General features: G+C 38.2%; 1 protein-coding gene across 1 annotated transcript; it reads right to left on the reverse strand.

Annotated features, from left to right (window-relative positions):
- Positions 1 to 21966: 21966 nt before the first annotated feature.
- Positions 21967 to 25804, reverse strand: LOC109702555 (chromosome-associated kinesin KIF4A-like). Its single transcript, XM_020187860.2, has one exon. The coding sequence runs from the start codon at positions 25627 to 25629 to the stop codon at positions 21967 to 21969; it is 3663 nt and encodes a 1220-aa protein (XP_020043449.2). The 5' UTR covers positions 25630 to 25804.
- Between the last annotated feature and the right edge of the window lie 686 nt (positions 25805 to 26490).

Below are 26490 nucleotides of genomic sequence, written 5' to 3' on the forward strand. Positions count from 1 at the left end.
GTTCGAGAATCAGCTTGGAGAAGATCCAGATAAATGGAGCAAGAGGGGTGGAGATGGGTGTCTGTTTGGGCCAAACTGGGACACTGGTAGGCCACATGAAAGGGTTTGATTCTTTATGACTAGACTGAGAGATTATTGAAAGGGAATAGGTGGGAAAAGTCATGACTTCACTTAAAAATGTCCTTTCTGAGGACTGGGTGGAGAAGCTGGCCAGCACAGAATCAGGGTAAATGCTTAGAGCGTTAAAAATAACCCAGAAAAGAGATACTGTGGGCCTTGTCCTTGGGACTCACAAATGGAGGTAGTGAGAGGTGTTGAAGGGAAAGATGGATAGGATGAGAGATGGTGCAGTTCTGGAAATCTTTTTTGCTGGAGGCAAGTACACTGATCCCAAACTACGGGGGGCTGGGATTCCAGGGTCAGTGTTAACGCTCAGTATCTCGGACTGACCGAGTGCCAGACACCTGGACCAGTACCCCTGTTAAAGTGCTCATCTAGTGGCTGTGTGGTAGCCACTGCCATATCCATTTCCAGAGAGAGACACTGAGAATCTAGAGGGTCACACACTTCTTATTTCTTTTAGGTCTTAGCACAAATATTACCCTGACGGAACATCCAGAAACAGACTGCTACACTGCTGCAGGAACTGGTGCAGCTGGTTACCCATATGTCTGAGAATTCTTTTAAATATAGGTTTCTGATCCTCCAATATTTCTTTCTATTCATCTACAAGTCAAGGTCATTGTGCTTTCCTGTAAGTATAGACATAAACTTGAACCTCTTTTTTTAATACTGCAGACATTTGTTTTCATTATCTTCCAGATGTCTTTAACAATTAAAGAATTTCTCATTTCTCTATTCTCATTTCTCTTTCCTTTTCAAGCTCTAAGTTAAAGCTATGACTTTAAGTTGTCATATTCTGAATATAGAAATTTAATGGAAAGAGAAAAGAGATGCCAGTTTTGATTTCTTAAAAAAGCTAACTTTTTTTAAACTAGCTCAGGAGTTGGTTTATTAAAAGTCTCTGGCCTTTGACAGTGTAGAAATCATTTCTGCAGCTTTTGTATGTTGGTGAGTTTTAATGTGATCTCTGGGAGAACCAGCAAGACTTCTAGTGGATTTTTATCACTTCGTTGAGGGAATATATTTGGTACATGTTTAGAAAAAGTTGATATCTTCATATATATGCTTACAAAAATTTTCTATAAATCTTACATGTTTCACACATAAGAATTATGCGTGATAACCTATAAAAAACCATAGTTACATTCTCATAAGCAAAGCTAATAAAAAAGAGAAAAATTCAATCCTCAAATTCATTTTCTGCAGTGAGCCAGATCAAATCACTGCTTTTCTTTTCTTATAGAGTACAACCGTATTATCTTCATCAGACACCGCTAATGTATTGTATCTACTTAATTCTTGCTTGCAATCTATAAAAGTCACTCTATTAAACTTAGTGTAAGGACATTTTTTGGAAGAACCATTTAGCCTTACATAATTGGTGGAGGAATGGCAGAATCAAAAGGAAAGAAGGGGTTGGATCTTCTGAAACTGGAAAATAGATGGAATATGAGGGAATAGATTTACCTTTCCACAGGAAACACAAAGTAAAAGAAACCATGGTTTTTAAGACACTGGACATCAGGCAATGAAAGGCAGGGATCCCCAAGAGACAGAAAAAAAATGATGAGGACCTTATGATTATAAGGCTCCAAGTTTACAGCTTTTTATTGATTAGTTTTTCTACATTTTAAAAAAATTATAAGAGGAGAAAACATAAAGAAGAATATTCAACAGGTTTATGAAGACTAAAATGTATAGATTATTTTACCCTTTACTGAAAAAGTTAGCCAACAAGTGCTCAAACATTCCTAGAAACTTTACCTCACAGAGTAAATCTAGAGAATATTTATATGAAAAGACAAGTATCCAAAAGTCCATGATAAAATTCGCAAAATCTGGAGGACAACAGAAGATTGCAAGTAATGCACAAAAGCAGAAAGATATGATTTACAATATGGAGAACAGAATGAAAAATAAACCAGAACTGACATAGATGCTAGACATAGACAGTAATGCAGTGTTTAAACAGTTAAGTAATATGCGGGAGGCATTAAAACAAACTGAATTTCTAGACAGAAAACCAAACTGAGTATGTGCAATAAAACATACTGGAAAGGATTAGGGACACATTAGGCATTTCAAGAGAAGGTATTAATAAACTTGATACCATAGCAAGAGAAGCCTTCCAAAATGAAATACAGTGAACAGAGTAGGGAGAGCACAAGAGCATCTGCAATTTCTGGTACAACTTCAGGTGCCTAATAGATGTGTCCTAGGAGTTCTCCACTGGAGATGAGAAAGGGGATAGCAAGCATATTTAAAGGAGTAATTATGGAAAATTTCTAACCCACAGACCCGAGAAGCTCAAACCCTAGTTACAGGAAACATGAAGAAAACCACACAAAGTTACATCACAATCAAAAAGCATAAAACCATTGGTTAAGCAAAGCAGTAAAAAAGTCATATTAAAAACAGAGCAAACAACAAAAGAAACAGTAGAAAATACTCAAAAACCTGGAGACTGAGCAACACATTGCTCCATGAGTAGTGGGTCACTGAAGAAATAAGGAAGAAAATTAAAAAGTTCCCGGCATTTAATGAGAATGAAAGCACAACCTATTATAACCTTTGGGACATAGCAAAGGTGGTTCTGAGGGGAAGTTTATAGCCATGAATGCATATAACACAGAAGGGTTTCAAATAAATGATCCAGTGCTGCATCTAAAACTCCTAGGAAAACAAGAACAAGCTAAACCCAAAACTAGTAGAAGGAGAGAAATAACAAAAATAAGGACTGAAATCAACAAAATAGAAACAAAAAAAACACATACAAGGAATCGACAAAACAAAAAGCTGGTTCTGAAAAGATAAGTAAGATTGACAAACTCCTAGCAAATCTGACTAAAATGTGGAGGGAAAAGACCCAAATTAATAAAATTAGAAATGAAAAGGGGGGGTCAGAACAAATACTAAGGAAATCCAGGGAATCATTAGGGACTATTTTGAATACCCATATTCAAATAAATTGTAAAATATAGAAGAAACAAACAAATTTCTAGAGACACATGACCATCCAAAATTGAACCAAGAGGATATAAATAATCTAAATAAATCTATAATAAGCAATGAAACTGAAGCAACAATAGTCTCCCAAAAAAGAAAAGTCAGGACCTGATGGATTTGCTGCTGAATTCTACCAACTATTAAAGAAGAGCTAATACCAATGCTTTTCAAGCTTTTCCACAAATTAGAAAGGAAAGGAACACTGCCAAACTCACTTTATGATGCCAATGTTACACTCGTCCCAAAACCTAATAAGGACATAACAACAAAAAAAGAGAATTACAGGCCAATCTCTTTAATGAACTTAGATGCAAAACTTCTAAAAAAATATTGGCAAGCCAAATTCAATAGCATATCAAAAAGATCATACACCACGATCAAGTTGGTTTTATCCCAGTGACACAGGGATGTTTGAACATAAGCAAGTCATTAAATATAATACAGCATATTAACAGAAGCAAAGACAAAAAAGACATGATCATCTCAATAGATGCAGAAAAAGCCTTCTACAAAATTCAACATTCTTTCATGATAAAAGCTCTGATGAAACTAGGAATAATAGGAATGTACTTCAACATAATAAAGGTTATATATGACAAATGTACAGCCAACATCATGGGGAAAAACTGAAACCATTTCCTCTAACATCTCGAATGAGACAAGGGTGTCCACTCTCTCCACTCTTACTCAACATAGTCTTGGAATTCCTAACCAGTGCAATAAGACAGGAAGAAGAGATAAAGGGAGTACAAATTGGAAAGGAAAAAGTCAAACTATCACTATTTGCAGATGACATGATCTTATACCTAAAAAACTAAAAAAAAAAAAAAACTCCCCCCAAAACTCCTAGACATCATAAAGAGTTTCAGAAAAGTAGCAGGATACAAAATCAATTTACAAAAATCAATGGCCCATCTAAACAGACTGAGAAACAATTCCATTTATAATAGCCTCAAAAATATGTAGGAATAAACTTAACAAAGGACGTAAAAGACATCTACAAGGAAAACTATAAACCATTTAAGAAAGAAGCCAAAGAAGACTACAGAAGATGGAAAGATCTCTGATTTTCATATATTGGCATAATCAGTATTGTGAAAATAGATATTACCAAAAGCAATCTACATGTTCAATGCAATACCCATCAAAATTTCAAAGACATTCATCACAGAGATTGAAAAATCAATCCTAAAGTTCATTCAGAAGCACAAAAGACTTGAATATCCAAGTCAATACTAAGCAAAAAGAGCAACGCTACAGTATCACAATACCTGACTTTAAAATATATAACAGAGCCATAGCAATAAAAACAGCATGGTACTAGCACAAAAATAGACACAAAGACTAGTGGACCAGAATAGAGGACCTGGATATGAATCCACACAGCTATGCGCACCTGAACTTTGTGTTCTTGGTAGAACACAAATAACAACAAATGTTGGTGAGGATGTGGGGAAAAAAGAACCCCATATACTACTGGTGGGAATGTAAATTAGTACAACCACCATGAAAACAGTATGGAGGCTCCTCCAAAAACTGAAAACAGAACTGGCATATGATCCAGCAATTCTACTCCCAGGGATATACCAAAAGGAATGTAAGTCAGGTTACAACAAAGGTACCTGCACACCCATGTTTATTGCAGCACTATTCACAATAGCCAAGTTATGGAAACAGCCAACATGCCCCACTATTGTTGAATGGATTAAGAAAATGTGGTATTTATATACAGTGGAATTTGATTTATCCACAAAGAAGAATGACATTTTGTCATTTGCAAGGAAATGTATGGAACTAGAGAACATCATCTGAAGTGAAGTTAGCCAGGTTTCAAAGAAGCCATATGTTTTTCTCTCATATTTGGAATACAGACCTCATACAAGTACAAGGAATGCTATGAAAAACAAGTCACACTAAGGGGAGGTCACATACAAGAGAGAAAGGGTAAAAGAAGGAAGTTAAGAAGGTGAATGTGGTTGGTGTACTTCCTATGTAAGAATAAATACAGAAGAATTTTTAAACATGTTGAAATCACAAGAAGGTAGAAAGGAGACAAATAAAGGAGATGAACCAATTCGGGTTATGATACATATATACATGGAAATGTCACAAGGAAACTCCCTCAATAGCTTTCTATCTTAAACAAACAAAAATCTCATTATTTTTTCTTTTATAAAAACAAAGAACAGGAGGGCAAAAAAGGTCCTTGGGCCGGTGGGGGGAGTAGGAAGTGGGGAAAGGGTGTAGGAGGGTGAATGTGGTGCAAATACTGTGTACACATGTATAAATGGAAAAAATGAGACCTGTTTAAAATCTTCCAGCAATGGGGGAGAGGGGATAAAGGAGAATGATACAGGGGGTGAATTTAAGTATGACACATTTGATATATTGTAAGAACTTTCGTAAGTGCTACAATGTACCCCCTACAGAAGAATAAAATAAGAACACTGATAAAAAATAAATATTCTGCTAGTTACTTTTTCTTAGCAATATTGATTGTCTTTGGCAGTGATGGAAACAAGGAGATACATGTATTTAAAATACTGAAATGGAAAAATACTCAGTGAAATTGTTTTCGAAATGAAGCTGAAGTACTTTTCAAACTCACAAAAGCTGAAAGTATTCACACAAAGCAGACTCACACTACAAGAAATGTTACAAAGAAGTTCAAGCAGAAGGAAAGTGATTCCAGAATGAAACACTGATCTACAGAAGGGACTGAGGAGCCGTCTATGAACCAATATGTAAGTTTTATCTCTATTCAAAATACTTGAAAATGCTACGGACAGTTTAGACAGCAACAACAACATAGACTTAGTTGTGATACATGTGTAAGTAAAAGGTATGACAACAATGGCACAGGAGAATGACATGCACTGTAAGAAAATATTTGCAAACCCTCTGCCTGATCTGAAAAAAACTCATGTCCAAAATATATCAAGAACTCTCAAAATGCAGTAGTAATACTAAAATAACCCAAGAAGTAAATGGTATATGTTTTGAATGGGCACTTTATCAAGGATGATACCTGGATTGAACATAGGCATATGAAATAGTTATTATTAAACATTTGATAAATTCAAAATAAAGCAACAGCAAGATAGCCTTATATATTTAGTAGATTGCTAAAATTAACAAGATTGACTACCTTCTATCCTTTGTGAAGTTTGAGCAGTGGAGAATCTAATAATCCACTTTTCAGTTTAATTATTGACATTCTCACATTCCTAACTATTTACTAAGATTTTGCTTTTATATAGAATTTTTGCTATGATGCAGTACACTTCTATCTGTGAGCGTGTGCACGCATTCATCAGGTATCTACTCCTAAATAAGTTAACAAATTCCGTGGGTCTCAGAGTTGAGTGCTTTGCTGTTTACTACTTCTTAATGAAGCAAAAATGTTTGTGTATTTGTTATTTTATATCCAAGCACATTTTTATCAATTTGAATTTAATAAAAAAAATTCCCATCCACTGTGTACCTGACACAGTCTCAGGTAGTAGTCTCAGCTCCATTATTATACTACATACTAAAAAAGCTTGAGTTCCACATAGTGACAGCTCTGGATTACACTGTTTTTCTTGAAAACAAAGACACAATACTCTTGCCTTAGAAATGTTCACCCATGGATTTCCCATGTTAACCACCAATTGTAGAATGTAGGGCAACTGATAGGAGGCTGCACGGTTAGTGGGCTGGATGAGAAGCCATTTCTCACAGGGTTATTTCTGCTTGTCCTGGTTCATTACACCGAAAATTCACTTTTCTGTGTCTTAATTTCCCCAGCACAAAGAAAAACGAAACTATTTCTTTTCTGAACAGCGAAATAAAGATTCAATGACTAGGTTTAATGGGTTCATTTACTTTCCTACCTAGATCTATTACTAAATACATTGCAATTTGCAAAAAAGCATGTAGTTTTAAGTCTGTCAGCTCACATAAACCTAAACATTAGAACCAACCAGTGCATGCACATGGTTATGACTACAAAAGTTCTTCTGCATTAGAAATATTTACAGGCACCATAGAAAAATGATAAAAATGACTTTAGGTTGAATTTAAACAGATATGTTTAAAGGTAATGGTAAAGAGAATACAATTATTAAGGAATCAACTAAACAGTTATTCCTTGAAGTCACCTCACAATATATAAGCCTACCAAGTCAGACAAATTATTTTCTACTTAGATCTTCTAGATATTATTGCCTAAATAGATATTTGGTAATCTTCTTTGTTTGAGAAACTCTTTGTATATTCTTGTCTGAAAAAATCTTTTCTTTATACCTAATAAAAGATATTAGGGCCAAGAAAATTAGCATAAAAATTTAAATTCTAACTTTGTTTCAAATTTGCTGTATAACCTTAGCTATAGAAGATCTTAATTTTTTTGTGTCTCATTGGTTTTGGGGTTTTTTTTTTTTTTTTGGCAGTACTGGGGTTTGAAATCAGGGTTTCAGAGCCTTGCTAAGCAGGCTCTCTACTGCTTGAGCTATATCACCAGCTCTTTTTGCTCTGATTATTCTAGAGATAGGGTCTTTCTAGACTAGGATTCTCTGATTTTAGGCTTCCTGCTGGTGCTGAAATGGCAGGAGCACACCACCACACCACCACGTCCAAGTTTGTTCAATTGAAATGGAGTCTTGCACACTTTTTTTTTTCCTTTTTTTGCACAGGCTTGCCTGGAAGTGTTATCCTCCCAGTCTCAGCCTCCCAAGTAGCTAGGATCATAGACACGAGAACACCAGAGTTGGCGTGTGTCTCACTTTCTTTACCTGTAAAGTATGGAGTGGAGCAAAGAGGATATATACGTGTGATACATGCCTTCACTAGCTCCAAGTGACATCACAGACATTACTAATCGAGAATGAAAATCTTTCCTGTTGCATTCACACACTGCTTCAGAAAATTCTTCATCATAGCACATCCTTAGATTAGATCTTACTTGGTTTTATGGAATGCTTACTATATAAAGGCACTATTTTAAATGCTTACTTGGATCAACTAGTTTAATTTAATTATGACACAACTTTATGAAGCACACAAATTAATACCCTTCTTCAGGTAAAGAAAATGAGGCCTCAAAATTCATAAACAATAAGCAATGGAGCCTGAAATCAAGAGCCCTGTGTTTTCTTCTCTTGGTTACGATGCCTTTGAGTTCTCTGGAGTTGACTTCAATGTAAATATGATGGTTAGTACTAAAATGCACCACACATGCTTGACAGTGATAAGCATCCTCTGATTTTTAGAGGTTTTTGGTTTTTGTTCCTTCACAGCTTCATTCCCAGCACTGAGCCCAGTGGCTGGCATAAATGGATGTTCAGTCAATATTGATTGAATAAAGAAATGCTGCCATCTCCATAGCCAGAACTTCTAAAAATACACTTTAGAATTATTCTTTCCTTTTATATCATGTCAGTCTTTATTCCGCAGCATCCATGTTGACCGTTTTCCAGGCAGTGTCTTATTTGGTTTCCAATCCAACATTCTATTTCAGTTCGTCACTATTTGGTGTTCGTTAACACAGTATCTGTTTATTTGGACCCCATGCATAAGAGTTTGACCACAGGAAATCCTTAATTATGGGAATGGTAATGACACTTGGCATGGGCTGACTTTTGCCATGTAAGAGAAGCCCAAAATGAAAATAGCCAATTGCTACATTGAGGAAACCTGTGACTGACTGAGGGACTGATGCTCTTGAGTATAATTAAAAGAGAATTGCAGTGACCTAGGTTGTTATTTAGCTACAAAAGGAATCAGAAAAGAAGCCAAAATTGGATTATTTTAAGGGGATTTCACAGTGAGTCACTGAACAGATCTTAACAGTGACACAAAAGGAACAAATTGATCAGCCAGTGTTTATAGCAAAGTATATAGAATTAGAGTCAAGATAATTAAAAACCAATGACCTTTGCTCCTTTCATTCTCATGCTCTAACAGAATATACTAGTACTTAACTTACTTGAATTATAAATGATGACATATACATTTTCTGTAAAGGATGACGAGTATATTTCAGAAGTACTCTTGCAAGATTCAATAACTGTGACTTCTGAAATGATTTCATTTTCTTCCAAATGCCATCTTGAATCCAGGAAGGACAGCTTTGGGAAGTTTCAAGTAATGGAAATATGGGTATATTGACATAACTCTAGTGTGTAAGAAAAGAAGTATGGCAGAAAAGCAACAAAACTATACTCAAGAAAAAGGGTACCAGTAGGAACTACAGAAGAATGGGAAAACAGCAGGGGGTGCACAATGAAGTTTCACAGACAATTTTACTTTAGTCATCAAATGCCTCCTTGTGGTCCTTTGCGGCTGGTGGAACTTCCCCCAGAGCATGGGGTACTCATCAAAGGATAAGTCTGTACTGCTCTGAGAAGAGAGCATTCTATGAACAGAAGAAAGAATAAATAAGACTACAATAAAACAGCGATATTGTCATTAAATTAAGATGGAGCCAGTATTGTTTTAATTAAAAATAATCAATATTGGGAGACATAGTAGATAGAAAAAAGCTACTTAAATGTCACTGAGAAGTTGTGGATACAAGCAGGTGACAGCATAGGCAGACCTCAGCTGCTCATGGTCCCTGGTAGGTAGAGCAGTAGTTTCTGACAATCCAAAATCAACTTGTAACTTTTGTCTATGTGTTATCAAGCTGCTTGGGTAGTATTCCTCTTCTTGACAGCCCCTGACCAACTAGAATTCTGTTGCCTACCATTTCTGTAATCATACAAAATTCCTTCCTCTTAGGTCTGTCAATTTCTAGAGACAAACATTCCCCAAATCTGTTCCTCTCCATCTGTCATGAATTGAATTACATCCAGCCACAAATTCATATGCTAAAACCCGACCCCCAATGTCATAGCATTTGGAGATGGGCCATTGGGGTTTAAGTATATATGAAGACAAGAGGGGAGGCTTCCATGATTGGGTTAGGATCTTTGAAAAAAGAGGCATTAGGGAGTTTCTCTCTCTCTCTCTCTCTCTCTCTCTCTCTTTCTCTCTCTTTCTCTCTCTGTCTCTCTCTCTTTCCACCCTCATGAACTAAGGAAAAACCATTTATGGACACATAAGAAGGTGGCTCTCTATAACTCAAAGAAAGAGGCCTCACCCAATACAAACCCTTCTTGCACTTTGAGCTTAGACTTTCAGTTTCCAGAACTATGAGAAATAAATTCCTGTTGTTAATCTGTAGTATTTTGTCATAACAGCTCAAGAAAACTGAGATACTCTCTCTGTCCCATGTCATCCAAAGGCACATTAAAGTGTGTTTTATAAAATACATTTCTTTTTTATTCAGGAAGTCAAATGATCCAGGTTCTGCCAAGAGAAAGCCATGTACACTTGAGCAACATACTCCTGTGTTCTTGCTCCTTCCCCCACCCAAAATTAGGGATTCAGCTAGGTGCTCTGAAAGAGTAGTTCTGACCCTCACATCTGCTGTACTGGAATATTTTTCGAGAGCTGCTCATTTGCTAAATGAGTACAATTGAAATAAAGGCTGCAGGAAATATCTGATAAGTGGGTGTTTCCAGTGTGCATTTATTTCTGTACTTCATGGCATTTATCACCACTGTCAATGATAGCAAAACATGGGTTGGCAAATTGACCTTCTGCTCCTGCAGCTGCTGACCCCTGGGTAAAGAATGTGATAACAGAAGCCCGCAAGCCCTGGAAGCTTGGATGGACTCCCACAGCAATAATTATATCTTGCTTGTGGCTGTCACCTTATGCTAAGAAGGGAATGTCCAGTAGTAACCACAACTGCACACTGTTATGCAATGCCCACATCTCCTGCTCTGCTGACCCAATGCTGGCCCTGCTTCTCTGAGAAGGAGTTGAATCCCTGGGGATGTACTTCAAGTGTCCAATGCCTGAACAGGGCCTCTGGTTGGGGATACCACCAGAATGATGACTTCTTAAGGATTTTCTGAAGGCAAAGTTAACAATTTTGCCAAGTCTATCTAGTTCCTGTCATCCCAGACCTCAAATATATCCATAAAGCCATGTTCTAGGGCATTAAGAAAATCACTCCAAGGCATTTCAAAAACCTGGCTCACACTCTATTTTGGGATTCCTGTACTCTGTTATTTCAGTGTCTGAATAAAATGTAAATGGTATATAATAGTAACATTGTGCCCAAGAAAAGACTTTTTCTAAAGCAGTGGGTAAAGGAAGGCAATTTAAATGACATTCCTTTAAATGTTTTCTCACCTTTGCCCATGCAACTTTGCCCTTGTTCATCTAAATTCTAACAGAATGGAGCTAATATAAAAGGAGCTCTGAAACCCATGACAAATATAAATGACTGAGACAGATGAAGGGTACATTTCTTGAAGGGTTATGTAGACCAAAAATAAACTCGGTAATTCTTACGGCTTTCCTAGGAAGCGATGTGAAACCACTAAGGGAGTGTGAATTCATAACAAGTATAGGACCTTTGCTTCTGAAAAAATATGGTCTTAAGGTATTGGAAATTGAGGAAATGTTCAAAGTGATAGTATGTAACCATGACCAAGGTTGGATCTCAGAGAATGCTTCAATGTAAATTTGAAAAATCATTGTTAAACAGTGCATTTTGTTGCTAGACAGAAAGGGAAACTATATCCATGAAAAATATGTTGCTTTGAATATTAACTATAGAATTCAGTTCTTTAGAAGCCCGTCTTAAATATGGGAAACAACCAAGTATTATATCAATTTAAAGTATATTTTCTTACTCAGGGTGGTTTTCCTCAGGGAACATTGGGTAATGTTTAGAGACATATTTTTCTCTGTGTTATAATATGTGGAGAAGGCACTACTGTATTCTGGTAGATAGAAGCCAGCAATGTTGCTAAACAACATATAGTGCAGAGGACAGCCCCCATAGCAAAAGATTATCCATCCTAAAAAGTCAAGAGTGCTGAAGTTTAGAATCCCTGACTTAAAACTTGCTGACAAAGATATTAAATCAATCTTTTCCAGAAGACAGCATGCTGAACAGGTAAGAGAAATGTGGTTAACAATATGAAAGCCTTTCATTTTGGTGCCATATTTAGATCTATTTATTGGGTCTAGTTATATAACATGTTACAGTCTTGCAGACTCCACATATATTGTAAAAAGGAGAAGGCACAGTGGGAAATAAAATATCTTGACTGTATGGACTCACTCCTGATTATGGGAACTTAAATCATTCCTATGTTGTAGTTGGTTGATGCAAACATTATAAGTTTGAAAACTCAGATAAAAAAGCACATGAGCTGTATATTCGAAGTTCTGGATGATTAAATGTGCTAAGTACATGATGCTACTTCTGTACATGGCTCATGCTATGATTTAGAGGATAAAGCTTATGAGTGCATCCATCACTTATTCCTTTGGTCAATGAATTTTTATTGACTGCCTACTATGTGCTGTATCCTGATGTGCCAATGAACACATAGTGGTTGCTTATTCTAGTATGAAGAGATGGAACAAAGACTCAAGATGAGAAGACAGATGGTTTATAAAGCTATCACAGTGAAATTTTTACTGTAAATGTGGGAGCATAAGTTAGGGAACCAACATAAGTCCTCTCAGGAGATAATTCAGAAGAGAGGTGGAATTATCCAGATAAGGAATCAGAATAAAAAATTTGCTGAAACGAAATATCATTAGTTCTCTTTCCTTCAAATAGTTTTAAGATTCAGGAAAAAAGATAAGCATACAAAATGAGAAAAATTGTCCTTACTGACTCCTGATTTTAGTACAATTTTTTCCAGGTCTCTATAGAGCAAGATTTCTGCCTCTGGAAACTATTGCTATAATATTTCTTAATACTCCAGGATATTCCTTGAATTGTGATTCCTTCAGCTTCCCTACAATTCCTACAGAATCTACACATGACTGTATTAATGAAAGAATCAATTATCAACAAAAATTTTACTAGGAAATAATTTAAAACAAAAGAGAGTTTATTTCAATAAGCAGTTAGCAAACCAAGAAGATGAATTGTTCCCTACAAAATGAAAATGAGCTCTGAAGAAACAAAGAGAGGGGCTGGCCTACATAGAGGGAATTCCCACCTGTGTTCCCACTCCAGCTATGCAAAAGAGGTATGCAAGTGTACTCAGTTCTTATTGGTTGAGTTCAAATTTGACTGCAGGTCATAGTTCACCAGTCAGGTCCAAGTGGGAAAATGGGACCATTTACCTTGGCAGTTGAAACAGAAAGATATCCTGACAAGGACCAGAGAGTTTCTGTTTTTTTCAGGAATAGAGTATATGTGCAGCTTCCGGTGAGCAGCTCTCAGACTTCACTTTGAGTTTGGGCCCAATTAGCCCTTTGGAACTCTTTTTGGAGACTGAGTTTTCTTCAAGTTCACACTACTTATTCATCTTAATAATAATTAACAATGATGTCAATTATTCATACCTTTGATGGTAGGATGGAGGAGAATCTAGTTGCTGATGTGTTTTTAATGTAAGAACATTAAGTAAGTGAAAGAGCATCAACTGTCATGCTGGTAGCATTTTATTAACAGCTAAAATAGGAAATTTTGACAAGGAAGTCAATAATTAAAATAATTTATAAGTAGTTTTGGTCTTTTATCAAAATCTGGGCTGATATTCCTATTTGGTGTAAAGAGGAGATGATATGACTAATTCAGTTAGCATCTTATTCTGCCTCAAAATGGCTAGTGTCATTCTCCTAGTTAGAATGTTTCCCCAAGCTTAATTTTTACTCAGCTTCCATAAAAATGTTGTTAGTGTTTTGAACAACTAATAGCAATAGTTGCTATTTGTTAGGTGCGCACATGCATATGGGAAAATTTTTTCTACTCAGAGTAGCTGACATCTCAGATGTAAATGAACTACTCAAGAATCTGGAAATGCACATGGAACTAGTTCATACCAAGCTGGAGGATGTGCTGACCTCTATGAGAAGAGGGAAGAGATTAGGTTCAGAAATCACTTCTACTCCTAATGTGGCAAAAGAGAGGAGGATATTTTGTACCCAGATTTTGTAGAAGTTTTAAGTGATGATGGATATGAATCCTTTGAGCAGCAAGTCAATATGAATGGAGTCCCAAATGAGTCCTATGGTTAGATGTCTTGCTAAATAGAGCAAAGACAGTTTTGAGGAAGCCACACATTATTTATCAAGATTTTGGAATACAATGTGGGTTTTTTTCTTTTTTTTTTTTAGCACTAGGGATCAAACTCAGGGACTCACATACACTTGACAGATGTTCTACCATTGACACACATCCCCTAATCCACTGTTCTTTAATAAAAGACCAAGATTAATCAGTTCATTTTCTCTTCCCAATTTGATTTTAATTGAAAGTTAGATGGAGAACAATTATTTTCTTATAAATATTTAATAGAAACTCTGTTTAAAAAAAAGGACAATATAGGGAAAGGGCAAATGGCAGATTAGAAGCATCCACCATTTTGACTCTGTGAATGACAAAACAAGGGTGTTGTCATGTGCAAGTCCTGGTGTTGGTGACAATGAGAGCCTATATTCTGAAGAGAGAAAGAGAGAAAGAACTTAGGGAATCATGAAAGAGCTGGCAGGACTGTAGAAAAACAATGAGAAGCAAAGGAAACAGAGAAAACCAGCAAAGAGTTCCAAGCCTGATCTTGACTCCCCTTGGGAGATGAAGGGGACCTGAGGAAGGGAGCACAAGGGAAGCCAAAGGAACTGGGGACAGACCTGTAGTTCCAGCTGCAAAAGAAGCCCATATATCCTGCAAGCCTTAAATCCAGCATGAGGATTGGCTAGACAGAGACTGCTGTCCAAATAGACAGAGACTGCTATGGCGTTCTGCATCAAAAAGTTTCAGATGGCAAATCTGCTCAGCAATCACAAACCAGAGCAGGAGATGCTATGCATCCTCACTCACATACCAGGTGTCATGGACAGGGGTTCACCTACCTGTGATGTCCACAAGACAAGCCTTCAGTGGGCAGGTGCAGGCTTTGCCTTTGTTTTTTGTGGTTATTTCTTGTTTTGCTTTGCTTTTCTACCTCAACCCCTCAAATACCTCCATTACTCTACTAACCAAGCAAAGCTCCAACTGAAACTCATTGTGGACCCAGCAAATCAGTTTGGATTTAGATTGCTTCACAGATGCTAAACTACCTAAGCAGAGGAGGAGGGCTGCATGTCATGTGTGACTGGAAGGCCTTATTGACACTTTAGAGAAGAGGGCAGGCTTCCTGCAGCAAGTACCTTAGGCAGAGTGTGCTACTAATGCATTCAGAGCTGTCATTCACTGGCAGCAGCGATATCTGCATCCATAGTATTGACATTATAGGAAGCAGTCCTGCCTGCACAGAAAGAGCCACAGGGATCCAGATAGAAAGTTCCATCCACCTCCTCCATCAACTGAGGCTATATGATTCCATAGCAGCTCAAACTGCAGAGCAACGAGTCCCCACATACTGGAAAAGCTGCCATACTGCTGTGATGCAGAAGAGCAAGTAGAAACAAAGGCAACAGAGAAAAGCAGCAAACAGTTCCAAGCAACCCCCTTGGCAGAGTTAGGAGTCTCACCCATCAGAAGAACCACCTCCTGGAATCATGCCCCAGAAGGAGCTCTACTCACTAAGAAAGAGTCCTGCCCACATAGCAGCCCTTCTGCTCCCTGAAGCTGTTGCTATTGCACTCACAGCCAATCCATTGGTGCCCTAGAGGGAAATTGCTACACAACTCTATTCAGAGGGAATCTGTACCAAGCACATTAGGAAGGCATGAGTGAATTTCTCAGGGCCAAAGATTGGAGGTCTCCAGACACTTGAACAGGATCCAGACTGTATCTACACTTCTCCTCAGCAAGAAATACAGACTGGATTGTTTTGTTTTGCTATTTTCTCCTCTTTCCCAAATCATTCTGTCTCTCTCTGTAATAATTATATAGTATTTTATCATTCTATTATGGCTGTACCTTCACCCTTCTTTCCTTATCTTTCTAGTTCCTCCTTTGCCCCACCCCATTCCATATATTACTTAATTTTTAATACCTATATTTTAAATAATTGTTAAGGTCCAACATTTATCCTTTCAGAACTTGATTTCTGAAAGGTAGTTAAAATTTCTAATTGTTTCTTACTACATTTAAGTTTAGTATTGAATTTTTGACCTTGCTACTGAAGGTGGCTCTTTCTCATCTGAGTGGAAGTAAAAAAGAAACTCACTTTAAAAGATGTGTAAATCAAAACATATAAATGCAAACAATATGAAAAAGCAAGGCAATATCAGTCCTGAAAAGTCTCAATAACTCAGTTACTGAATCCACAGATAATAAATTGGCTGAAATGGCAGCCAATTCAAAATCTTACTTTCAAAAATGATCAAACAGAAAATGGATGTTAGGAAATCAATTCAAGACCTAGACAAGAAAGTTATAAACATGGATGAGAAATTCAGCAAGGAGATAGAAATTGTGGCAAAGCAAAACTGAAATATTGGAAATGAAAACCTCAATAAATCAAAAATTTTTTAAAAAGTAGACAATAACAGTGGCAGACAAAATCAAGAAGAAGAAAGAACATCAGGGATGGAGGATAAAATCAAGAAAATATTGTACTCAGACAATAATAAAGAAATAAATAAGCAACTATAATCACAACATTCAAGAACACTGGGACATGATCAACAAATCAAACCTAAGAATCTATGGGGTAGAAAAAAGACCTGAAATACAAACTAAAGGCATAGGAAAACTATTCAATGAAATTATAGCAGAAAATTTCCCAAATCTTGGAAAAGATAGAAACCCACGTACAGGAAGCATTTCAAAATCCAAATATACATGGCCAGAGAGGAGCAGCTTCATATCATAAGTAAAATGCCAAGACTAGACAACAAAGAAAGGAAACCAAAAGATACAAGAGGAAAACACCAACTTGTATACAAAGCTAAACATGCAAGAATCACCTTAGACCTCTCACCCCAAACCCTGAAAGCCAGGAAAGCATAAAACAATATATCTCATCCCTGAAAGAAAATAACTGCAACCAAGAGTCCTAGATTCAGCAAAGTTATTCTTCAATTGTGATGGAGAAATAAAAAACTTCTAGGATAAGAATAAGTTAAAGCAGTTCATGCCCACTAAGCCAGCATTGCAGAAGATACGTAAAGGAATGCTATAGACACAAGAGAAAAAAAGATAGTCACAAACAGGAGAGTCCAGGAAAGAATAAAATTTAAAAGGGAACTAGATGAACACATGAGAACTAAGGAAGTATTGAGTATGTTCAAATCAGCAAAACAGAAAAATCCAAAGTTGAATAATGCTCCTCCCTAAAAAAAACAAGCAATAGTCAAATGAACGTGGAAAAAAAGCAGTGGAACCACAGGAAACAGTAAATACATGCGAATCATAACCCTAAAGTAAACAAGCTTAACTCTCTAAGCAAAAGATACAGTTTGTTTGATTATAGCTAACAATTTATTGTCTCCAAGAAACATCCTTCATAACCAAAGATATACCCAGAAAGTGAAAGTTGGTATATCCATACTGTGCAAAGTATATTTCAACATTTAGTCAGTGGAGATGAAGAAGGTCACCACATATTAATAAAAGGAACAATCCACCAAGAAGTGAGGAAGGGGGAGGTGGCACAAACAATGTATACACATGTAAGTAAATGTAAAAATCATAAAATAAAAGGAGAAAACTATTCCTCCATCAAGCTCTTCAGAAACCATCCAATTTGAAAGGAACTGCTTCTTAATTTCCCTTCATGACCCCTCTGCATTATGTCAGCTGTATAGTGTTTACACTAGTCTCAAATCAAATATTTATGTTACATATGATTTTGCTTTGCTTATCCTTATAAATTCTAATATCTTTGACAAAAAATTCTAAATATATATGTACCGAACATCAGTGCCTCCCTCCAGTTCATAAAACAAACATTACTGAACACAAAGGAACAGATAGGTCCAGATAAAATAATAGTATGTGGTCTCAATACCCTACTCTCATCAATAGAACATTCAGACAAAAAATCAACAAGTATGCCTTAGAACTAAAACACACCATTCATTGAATAGTGAATTCATTCTGTTCATGGATCAGCAGAATCAACATTGTGGAAATGGCTATACTACAGAAATCAATCTTATATTCAGTGTAATCTCCATCAAAATCCAATGACATTGTTCACAGAGGCAGAAAAATCAATCCTAAAGTTCATATGGAAACACAAAAGACCTTGATTAGCCAAAGCAATCCTGAGCAAAAAGAGCAATGCTTGGGGTATCAGAATACCTGACTTCAAACTATACTACAGAGCCATAGTAACACAAACAGCATAGTACTGACACAAAACCAGACATGTAAACCAATGAAATGTAAGACCCAGAAACAAGCTCACCTAGTTACAGCCAGCTGATTTTTTTGATGGGACTGGGGGGTTTGAACTCAGGCTTTTATACTTGCAAAGCAGTCACTCTACCACTTGAGCCACTCCTCCAGTCCACTTTGTTCTGGTTTCTTTTGGATGTGGATTTTGTGAACTATTTGCCTGGGCTTTCCTCAAACCACGATCCTCCCAATCTCGGCCTCCCAAGAAGCTAGGATTACAAGCATGAGCCATCAGCAGCTGGCTCAGTCAGATGAATTTTGACTAAAGTGCCAAAAACATGTTTTTGAGAAAAGACAGTATCTTCAACAAACAGTGTTTGGAAAACTGAAGATCTGAATACAGAAAACTGAAACTAGATCCCTGTCACCCTGCACTAAAATCAATTCAAAGTGGATCAAAGAATTTAATGTAAAACCTGAAACTTTGCAACTACTATGGGAAAACACTGGAAGATGCAGGAATAGGCAACAACTTTGTGAATAAAACTCCAATAGGTCAACAAATGACAGCAAGGATTGACAAATGGGCCTGCATCAAGCCAAAAGATTTCTGTAGAGCAAAGGAAACAGTCACTAGAATGAAGGCGTACCTATATAAGGGAGAAAATCTTTGCCAGCTATACATCTGACAAGGAATTAAGAACCAAAATATACAAGGAGCCCCAAAACTAAACTTCTGAAAAGAACCAACAACCCAATTAATAAACAGGCAAGTGAACTGAACAGACATTTCTTGAAAGCAGTACAAATGAAGAAAAGTTCAACGTCTCTGACCATTAAGGAGAGGCAACTCAAAAGGACATTGAGATTTCATCTCACCCCAGTCAAAATGGCTGTCATCAAGAGCACAACCAAGAAGAAATTAGCAGGGTTGGAGGCAGGATGGGGAGAAGAGAGGGCAATAGAAGGCATTAATTTGATCAAAGTATAGTATACGCATGTGTGAAACAACAAGGCAAAACACCCTTGTAGAGTATACAGTAATAAAAATTTTGTAAAGACCTTAAAGTATGAATAAGGGGAAGAGAGGATATGTTTCATATTGAGCAAAATGAAACAAATAATATGGCTGGAGGGGAATATGTATTTCTCTATTTCAGAAAAATAGGAATAAAACACCCCAAACATTTAGAATCCCTAACTCAACTATTCGTCCCTGTGAATGGCACCACGATTCTACTTTCTGTCTCTATGAATTCGGTTATTCCATATACCTCATATAAGTGGAATAATTTATTATTTGTCCCTTTGTATTTGGTTTATTTCACTTAGAAGAATGTTTTACTCATGTTGTAGCTAAGTCAGAATTTTTCTTTTTAAGGCTGAATTAACATCCCATTGTGTTTATATAGTAAATTTTGCTTATCCATTCATCTATGAATGAACATTTGGGTTGTTTTCACCCTTTAGTTATTATAAATAATGCTTCTATGAATATGGGTGCATGACAAGAAAACACACTGAACACTGTTGAACAATACAGGGTAGGGTAAAAATTATGAAGAAGAGCAGTGGAGGGCTGAGATTGATTTAAGCACAACATATTTACAGATAAAATATCAAAGTGAAATCACCACTGAACAACAGATATTTAAACAACGAAGGACAAGAATGCAAAGCAGGTGATGTCAGGGGGAGGGCACTAGTGGAAAGGGGAGAAATGGAGAGGGTAAAGGAGGGTGATGTATTTTCTATACATGTATGAATATGGAACATTGAAACCTGCTGGAGTTATTTTAAGAAGGGAAAAGGGATAGGAAGGAGAATGGAGGGGGATGAACCAAACCAGTGTATATGCATATATGAAAATGTCACAATGACCCCCCTGTACAGCTATCATATAATAGTAAAAATGTTTTTAAGATATGGATGCATGAACATCCCTTCAAGTTCAGTTCTTTGTAGATACATACCCAGAAAAGAAATTTCTGTATCTGATGGCAATTCTACAATTCTATTTTTTTCTGATGCTGGGGTTTAAACTCAAGGCCTCATGCTTGCAACACAAGTGTTCTAACACTGAGCCACACCCTAATTTTTGTTAGGTAGGGTATTGTAATTTTGTCTGGGACCAATCTCAGAATGGGATCCTCCTACCTATGCCTCCTGTATAGCTGGGACCACAGGCATGTGCCACCACTTGTGGCTTATTGGTTGACATGGGGTCTTGCTAACTTTTTACTGGGGCCAGCCTCAAACTGTGATTTCCCTGTTTCTGACTTCCAAGTAGCTGGTATTACAAGCATGAACTCCCACACCCAGCCCTACCTATGTCTAATTTTCTGAGAACTGTCAGGCTCTCTCCACAGTGGTTGTATACCATTTTATATTTTCACCAGCAATACATGAGGGTTCCAATTTCCTCACATCCTTGCCAACACATTTTCTGGTTTTTTAAAAGATTGTTTCAAATAATAGCCATCTTAATGGGCATGAAATATCATCTCATTGTGGTTTTGATTTTCATTTGCTTAATAATTAAAACTGATAATGTACTTTAATGTGCCAATTGTTCATTGTACAGCCCCTTTAGAGAAACTGTTACTCAAATTCTTCACCCGTTTTTAATTAGGTGGTCTGTTTTTGAGTTACAGGAGTTCTTTATATGTCTGATTAGATATATGATTTGAAAATATTTTCTCACATTCTGTGGGTCACACCACTCATTCTATTGACAGTGACTTTTGGTGCATGGTAGTTTTTAATTTTGATGCTATGATTTTTTGCCTTAGTTGCTTGTGCTTTTGGTCTCATAACCAAGTAATTATTGCCAAATTCAATGTCATGAAGATTTTCCCTTATGCTCATTTCTAATTATATTTTAATTGGCTTCATTTTAGAGATTCATTCTTTTACTTATTGATCCAATGAGTAAAAATCCTCATGGGATAGTTGTATCTTTTTGAAAGGCTAAGATTTATTTATTTACTTAACACTTAAAAATGTTTCATTCACTTCAGTAACCCAGAAGACAATGGAGGCTCCTGTTAAAACACTTAAAATCCAGAGAAAAGTCAGAGCAGGAAAGATCCTGTGGTGGGATGAGGGAGTTCAGTCAGGCCTCCATCCTGTGCCAGGCTCCTCCTTTAGGCTGCGACAACCTAAAGTAGGAAAACCTTGTCTCATCTCCATCAGGGAAAAGGCTCAACTGCTCACAAAGAAGGAAGAGCCAGGTCATACTTTGGGCTGGCTTCTGATGAGACACTGGGAAGATGAGTCAGGTTCTCTCTTAAGCAGGTGGCTTAGCACCTTTTGGAGGAGAAAAGGTAGTTGTCTGGGATGGGGCACTAGAGACTAAAGCCCAACGTTGAACAAAGGTACCCTTCCCTTTAGCAATACTCTGTCCCTTTTCTTAATCACAAGAAATCTGAGATCCAGAGATATCACTAAAACCCCCTCCTGAATGCAACCTGAAAGTGACTCCCCAAGGCAGGCTGGGAGTAGAGATGATGACTGCAACTTCAGTGGGCATCTTTTTACTAAGGAGAGCAACCAGAGAAGAAGCTGGTATTGCTGCCCAAAGCTCTCTTCTTTTTCTTCCCAGGGGCCTTATTTTCTTGGGATTCTGTTGCTGTCTGTTTTAGTCCTTGGAGGCCAAAGGAGAGACCAAGAGGAGTCTTATTTAATAGCACCTGATCCATACCACACATCTCTTCCAGGATCTTGCTATTGGGAGTGGCACAGACTGGGTTGAAGAAGCTCAATCCTGGGGTCACCTCTGTGGGATCCTCTAGTTTTAGGGAGCCCTCAGCATCCTGGGTCCACTCAACAGTACTAAAGTTCTCCCGGCCTTGCTGGCGGTTCTGACATTTTGTGGGATCACAGCTACAGGCCCCACTACAATCTGACCTTTGCTTCCTGCACCCACACTTCTTATTCCCACACCAGCCTTTGCAGGAACACCCTTGGGTGGTCTTCCTGGACATCTTAACTAGTTTTATTGGCTTCCATTCCTTATCATCCTCTTTGTCACCATCAGTATCACCATCTGTATCTTCACTCACAGAATGCTCTGAATAGTATTTTAGATCCTCAATACCCATACATTGCTCCAGGAACTTTTCTTTAACATGGGAAGGCTTGGGCTTAGGTGGGATATATTCAAAGGAAGAGTCTGGACATTGAAGGACATCCTTCAGAAGATGAGGTTCTTGTCTGCTGGCTACTTGGAGGAGGGTCAGTTTCTTTGTGATGACTTCATTATCTTGAAGAAGTTGCTGATTTTGTTCACACACTTCTTGCATCTTACTAAGTTCTTCATCCTGACACTTCATTGTGCTTAGCAGCTGCTGCTCCTTTCCACTCACTGACTCCTCCAGCTTCTTCTCTGCCATTTGGCTCTGCTGCAGCTGGATGAGAAGGTAGAGCACCTTCTCTTGCTGCTGCTGCTCCGCTTTGACCAGCTCTGCTTTTAACTCCATCTCTACCTCAGCAAAATGATTTTGCTCCTGAAACAGCATCTTCTGCAGGTCAGCACAGCTGGCCTTACTCTGTTTCAGGCTGCTCTCAAGCTTGCTGACCTGTATTTTGGAGGAGACCAGCTCTCCGACCAAGTATTTTAGAGCACATTTTGCTTCCAGAATTGTAGCAATGTTCTCCCAGTGTGGTTTTGGCCTGTCTTCACTTTCTGCATCTAGGAGCTTTTGCTGTAGATCAGCAATCTGAGCACTCCTGAGTTCCATTTCAGTCTCCAGACTTTCAATCTGCTTTTTAATCGAATCTTCTGCCTCTGAGACTTGACCTGGGTCCTCCTCGAGTGAGAATGTGCACCGCCGGAGTTTAGGAGGTGGATTCTCCCCAGATCCCCTTTTCTCTTTGAGTTCAGCTACATCCTGAGCTAGAATTTTCCTGTCCTCAAGAAGGTCATTCAGATGGCGTTTGGCTTCCTCCGTACTGACCATAACCTCAATTTCACTTCCAAGCCAGTTCTTCACTCGAGCTGCAATACCTTCCATGCCACGGCTCTGAGTCGCTTTCCTTTTATCTGCAGCCTCCACTTGCTTTTGGAGAGCATCCTTGAGACGCTTATTGGCAGCTGCTGCTTCCTCAGTTTTACGTCTGAGCACACTGGACTGTTTCTGGAAATTTCTTTCAAGTTTGAGAAGCTCATATTGTCTCTTACGGTCTCTTTCTTTTAACTGGATTACTTCTTTGTCTTTCTGCTGTTTCCACTGTCTAAACTTCTCAGCCTCCTCTTTCATCTGATGCATTAAGTGTACTCGTTGATTTTTCATCATTTGTATCTCCTGGTTCAGTTTGGAGACAGTATGTTCTGTGGATTCCTTCAATTTCAGAAGTTTGGACCGCTCACTTAGTTTCTTCTTCAAATCACTTATTTGGCCCTCCAGCTCCTGGAGATGTTTGCGGCGGCGTTCACTCATCTTGGCTTGGTTGACATCCTTCTTTGCTGTCTGAAGTTCAAGAACCAAATCTTCCTTTTCCTTCTGCAGATTTTTGACTTCTAATTCTAGGCTTTTAATGTTATGCTGGTACTGGAACTGAATGGGCTTCAGTTGACTGTCATTTTGAGTCATCTTTCTAGCTAGGTCCTCCTTCAGTGCCAGGGCTTTATTCAACTCCATCAGCTCCTTAGACAGCTGAGCTTGACGCAGAGCATGTTGAGTGGTGAAAACCTCAGGTGACCTGTTGCTCTCTGCACTGTTTTCCACTTGAGCTTGTGATTCCACCTCAATGGCAATAGCTTCATCTGATAGCTGGGCAATCACCTGTTGCAGGTTACGAATTAGCTCTACATTTTCTTGTAGTTCCTGGTCTTCCACACTCTCCATCAGCCTTTGAAGATCCAGTTTGCAGGCTGCATGCTGCCTGAGCAATTCTAGCTTAGCATTCATTTTTTCGTTTGCTTGCTCTGTCAAAATGGTCCTCTCCAACATCTGGGCTGTCTGACCAGCTGCCTCGCTGAGACCACGACTTAGTTTTTCATTCTCCTCTACCAGGGCCTGGTTCTTCTCCATCAAAGATTGCAGATTCTCCGATGACTCCACATTTATTGATCCAGGCAAAGTACCTCCATGGACTTGTAGCAACAAGACCTGTAGCTGTTGTACTTGTTGCCTAAGATGATTAAGTTCAGTTGTCTGGGGGTCAATATTAATAACAGGTTTGTTTTTTATTTTTCTTGCTCTATCAGCATAGCGAAGGGTATTTAATGTTTCCTCTAGATTGGAGTCAGCAGGACTCACACAGGCTATCATAAGTGTATGGCTATTACCTCCTAGACAGTCTTGAAGCAGTCGAGTCAACTTGGAATCTCTGTAGGGCACAAACCTACCCCTTTTGTCATCTCCAAGAGCACTGATTACATTTCCCAGGCATAAGAGGCCTCTGTTAATATTAATACCTTCCTTTAGACGATCCCCTTCTGCCTTGGTTTTCTTCTGTCTTTCTGATCCAGCAAGGTCTACGAGATGCAGCTTGGAGCGAAAGCTACTACTATTGTCATTTTTCTTCCTTTGCTCTATGGAGATTGTGAAGATGGCATGAGATCGGGAGGACTGGGAGTTCATAGCTGTGGAAGCCACAGTCCTAGAGTTGTTGCCTTGTTCTAAACAAGAAACAGTGTTGGAGGCAACTAGAACTGTTCTTTCAGTAAGTCCCACAATCTTTATGCCTTCCTTAGGATCCTCCCGGATGCTTATTTGAGAGGCTTTCTCACGAGATGGGCATAGAAGATCCACAATTTCCTCATTATAAATCTCCAAGTAAGACACTTTCAGAGTAAATTCAAAGTCAGTCTTTTTATCAATTTCTTTGAAGAGCAGTTGTATTACCCTAGGAATGACCCCAATTGCTGGTTCATTCTCCTGCTCTGCGGTGTATGCACCTCCCATTGAATAGGTTTTTCCAGAACCAGTCTGCCCATAGGCCAGGACTGTTGCATTGTAGCCTTTAAATATACCTTTTATGAGAGGGGCTACTGCTGTATTGAAAACCTCTTCCTGTTCAGTAGAGGGGTCAAACACAAAATCATAGGTAAAGGATTTATCTGTACCAACTACCACCTGAGGCTCCCCAGGCACGAAAGAAAGGCACATCTGGCAGCCTTCGCTAATTTCTTTAGGGACCAGAGGGCGACAACGCAATGCCACTCTTACAGGAGTTCCCTTCACTTCTTCCTTCATGATCCTAGCTCAGCACCACTTCAAAATCACCATCATTTCTTCCGCTCTTTCAGGGTCTCGTGAAACCCCATCCTGACTGGATCTTTAACCGCCAAATTTCAAAATTGAGTCCAATGGAACCAGCCAATCAGAGCACAGATAACTAACTCGTGGGCAGAGCACACAGGCGCATGCGTGTGCCGCACTGTGGTGATGGAAGACAACCGGAGTTTGAAGCAAGGGCACCGCAGCCCGGCCCCGCCCCCTCTTCCTCGTGGAATAGTTTTAATTTATACTGTAACAGATTCTCAGATGCATGCAGTCTGATAGTAATTTCAAAAAAAGGAATATGTTTATGGGTTATATACAAAGTGACTGAAAGATTTTGAAGAAACTAACTTGAAACACTGTACTACAGTTCATGGTACTTCTCCTGAGGAAATCTATTCAAATGGATGTGTTCTGTTCGTGGCACATGAAAAACAATACATGAACTGTATCCAGCCACTGTGTATTAAGTGGGCTGTGGGGAAATGAGTTCCATCTGTTGAAGCAGAATATCTGAGAAGTCATTCATTACATTTATCTGCATCCGGTTGATGTGGACGTAATTGAACTAAATTATAGAGATGATATTATGGAATCAAACACTGAAGTGCTTATGCATCAGGGTACTTAACAAGCTGCTACATGAGAGACTGCCTGCATTTTGTATTCAACAGCAAAAAGAAAATTAAAAAGGCAATAACATTTTTGGCTCTCTATTTATAGCTTTATTCCAAAACTATTGACAATAAAGCAATTCACATTCTGGTTGTAGAGGCTGTTGTGTCATAGTGGTGATAATGGAAAAAGAAGACAGAAATTAGGCACTTGATACTA

The sequence above is a fragment of the Castor canadensis genome, chromosome 4, assembly GCF_047511655.1.
Source record: "Castor canadensis chromosome 4, mCasCan1.hap1v2, whole genome shotgun sequence".
In the NCBI taxonomy this organism is placed as follows: Eukaryota; Metazoa; Chordata; class Mammalia; order Rodentia; family Castoridae; genus Castor; species Castor canadensis.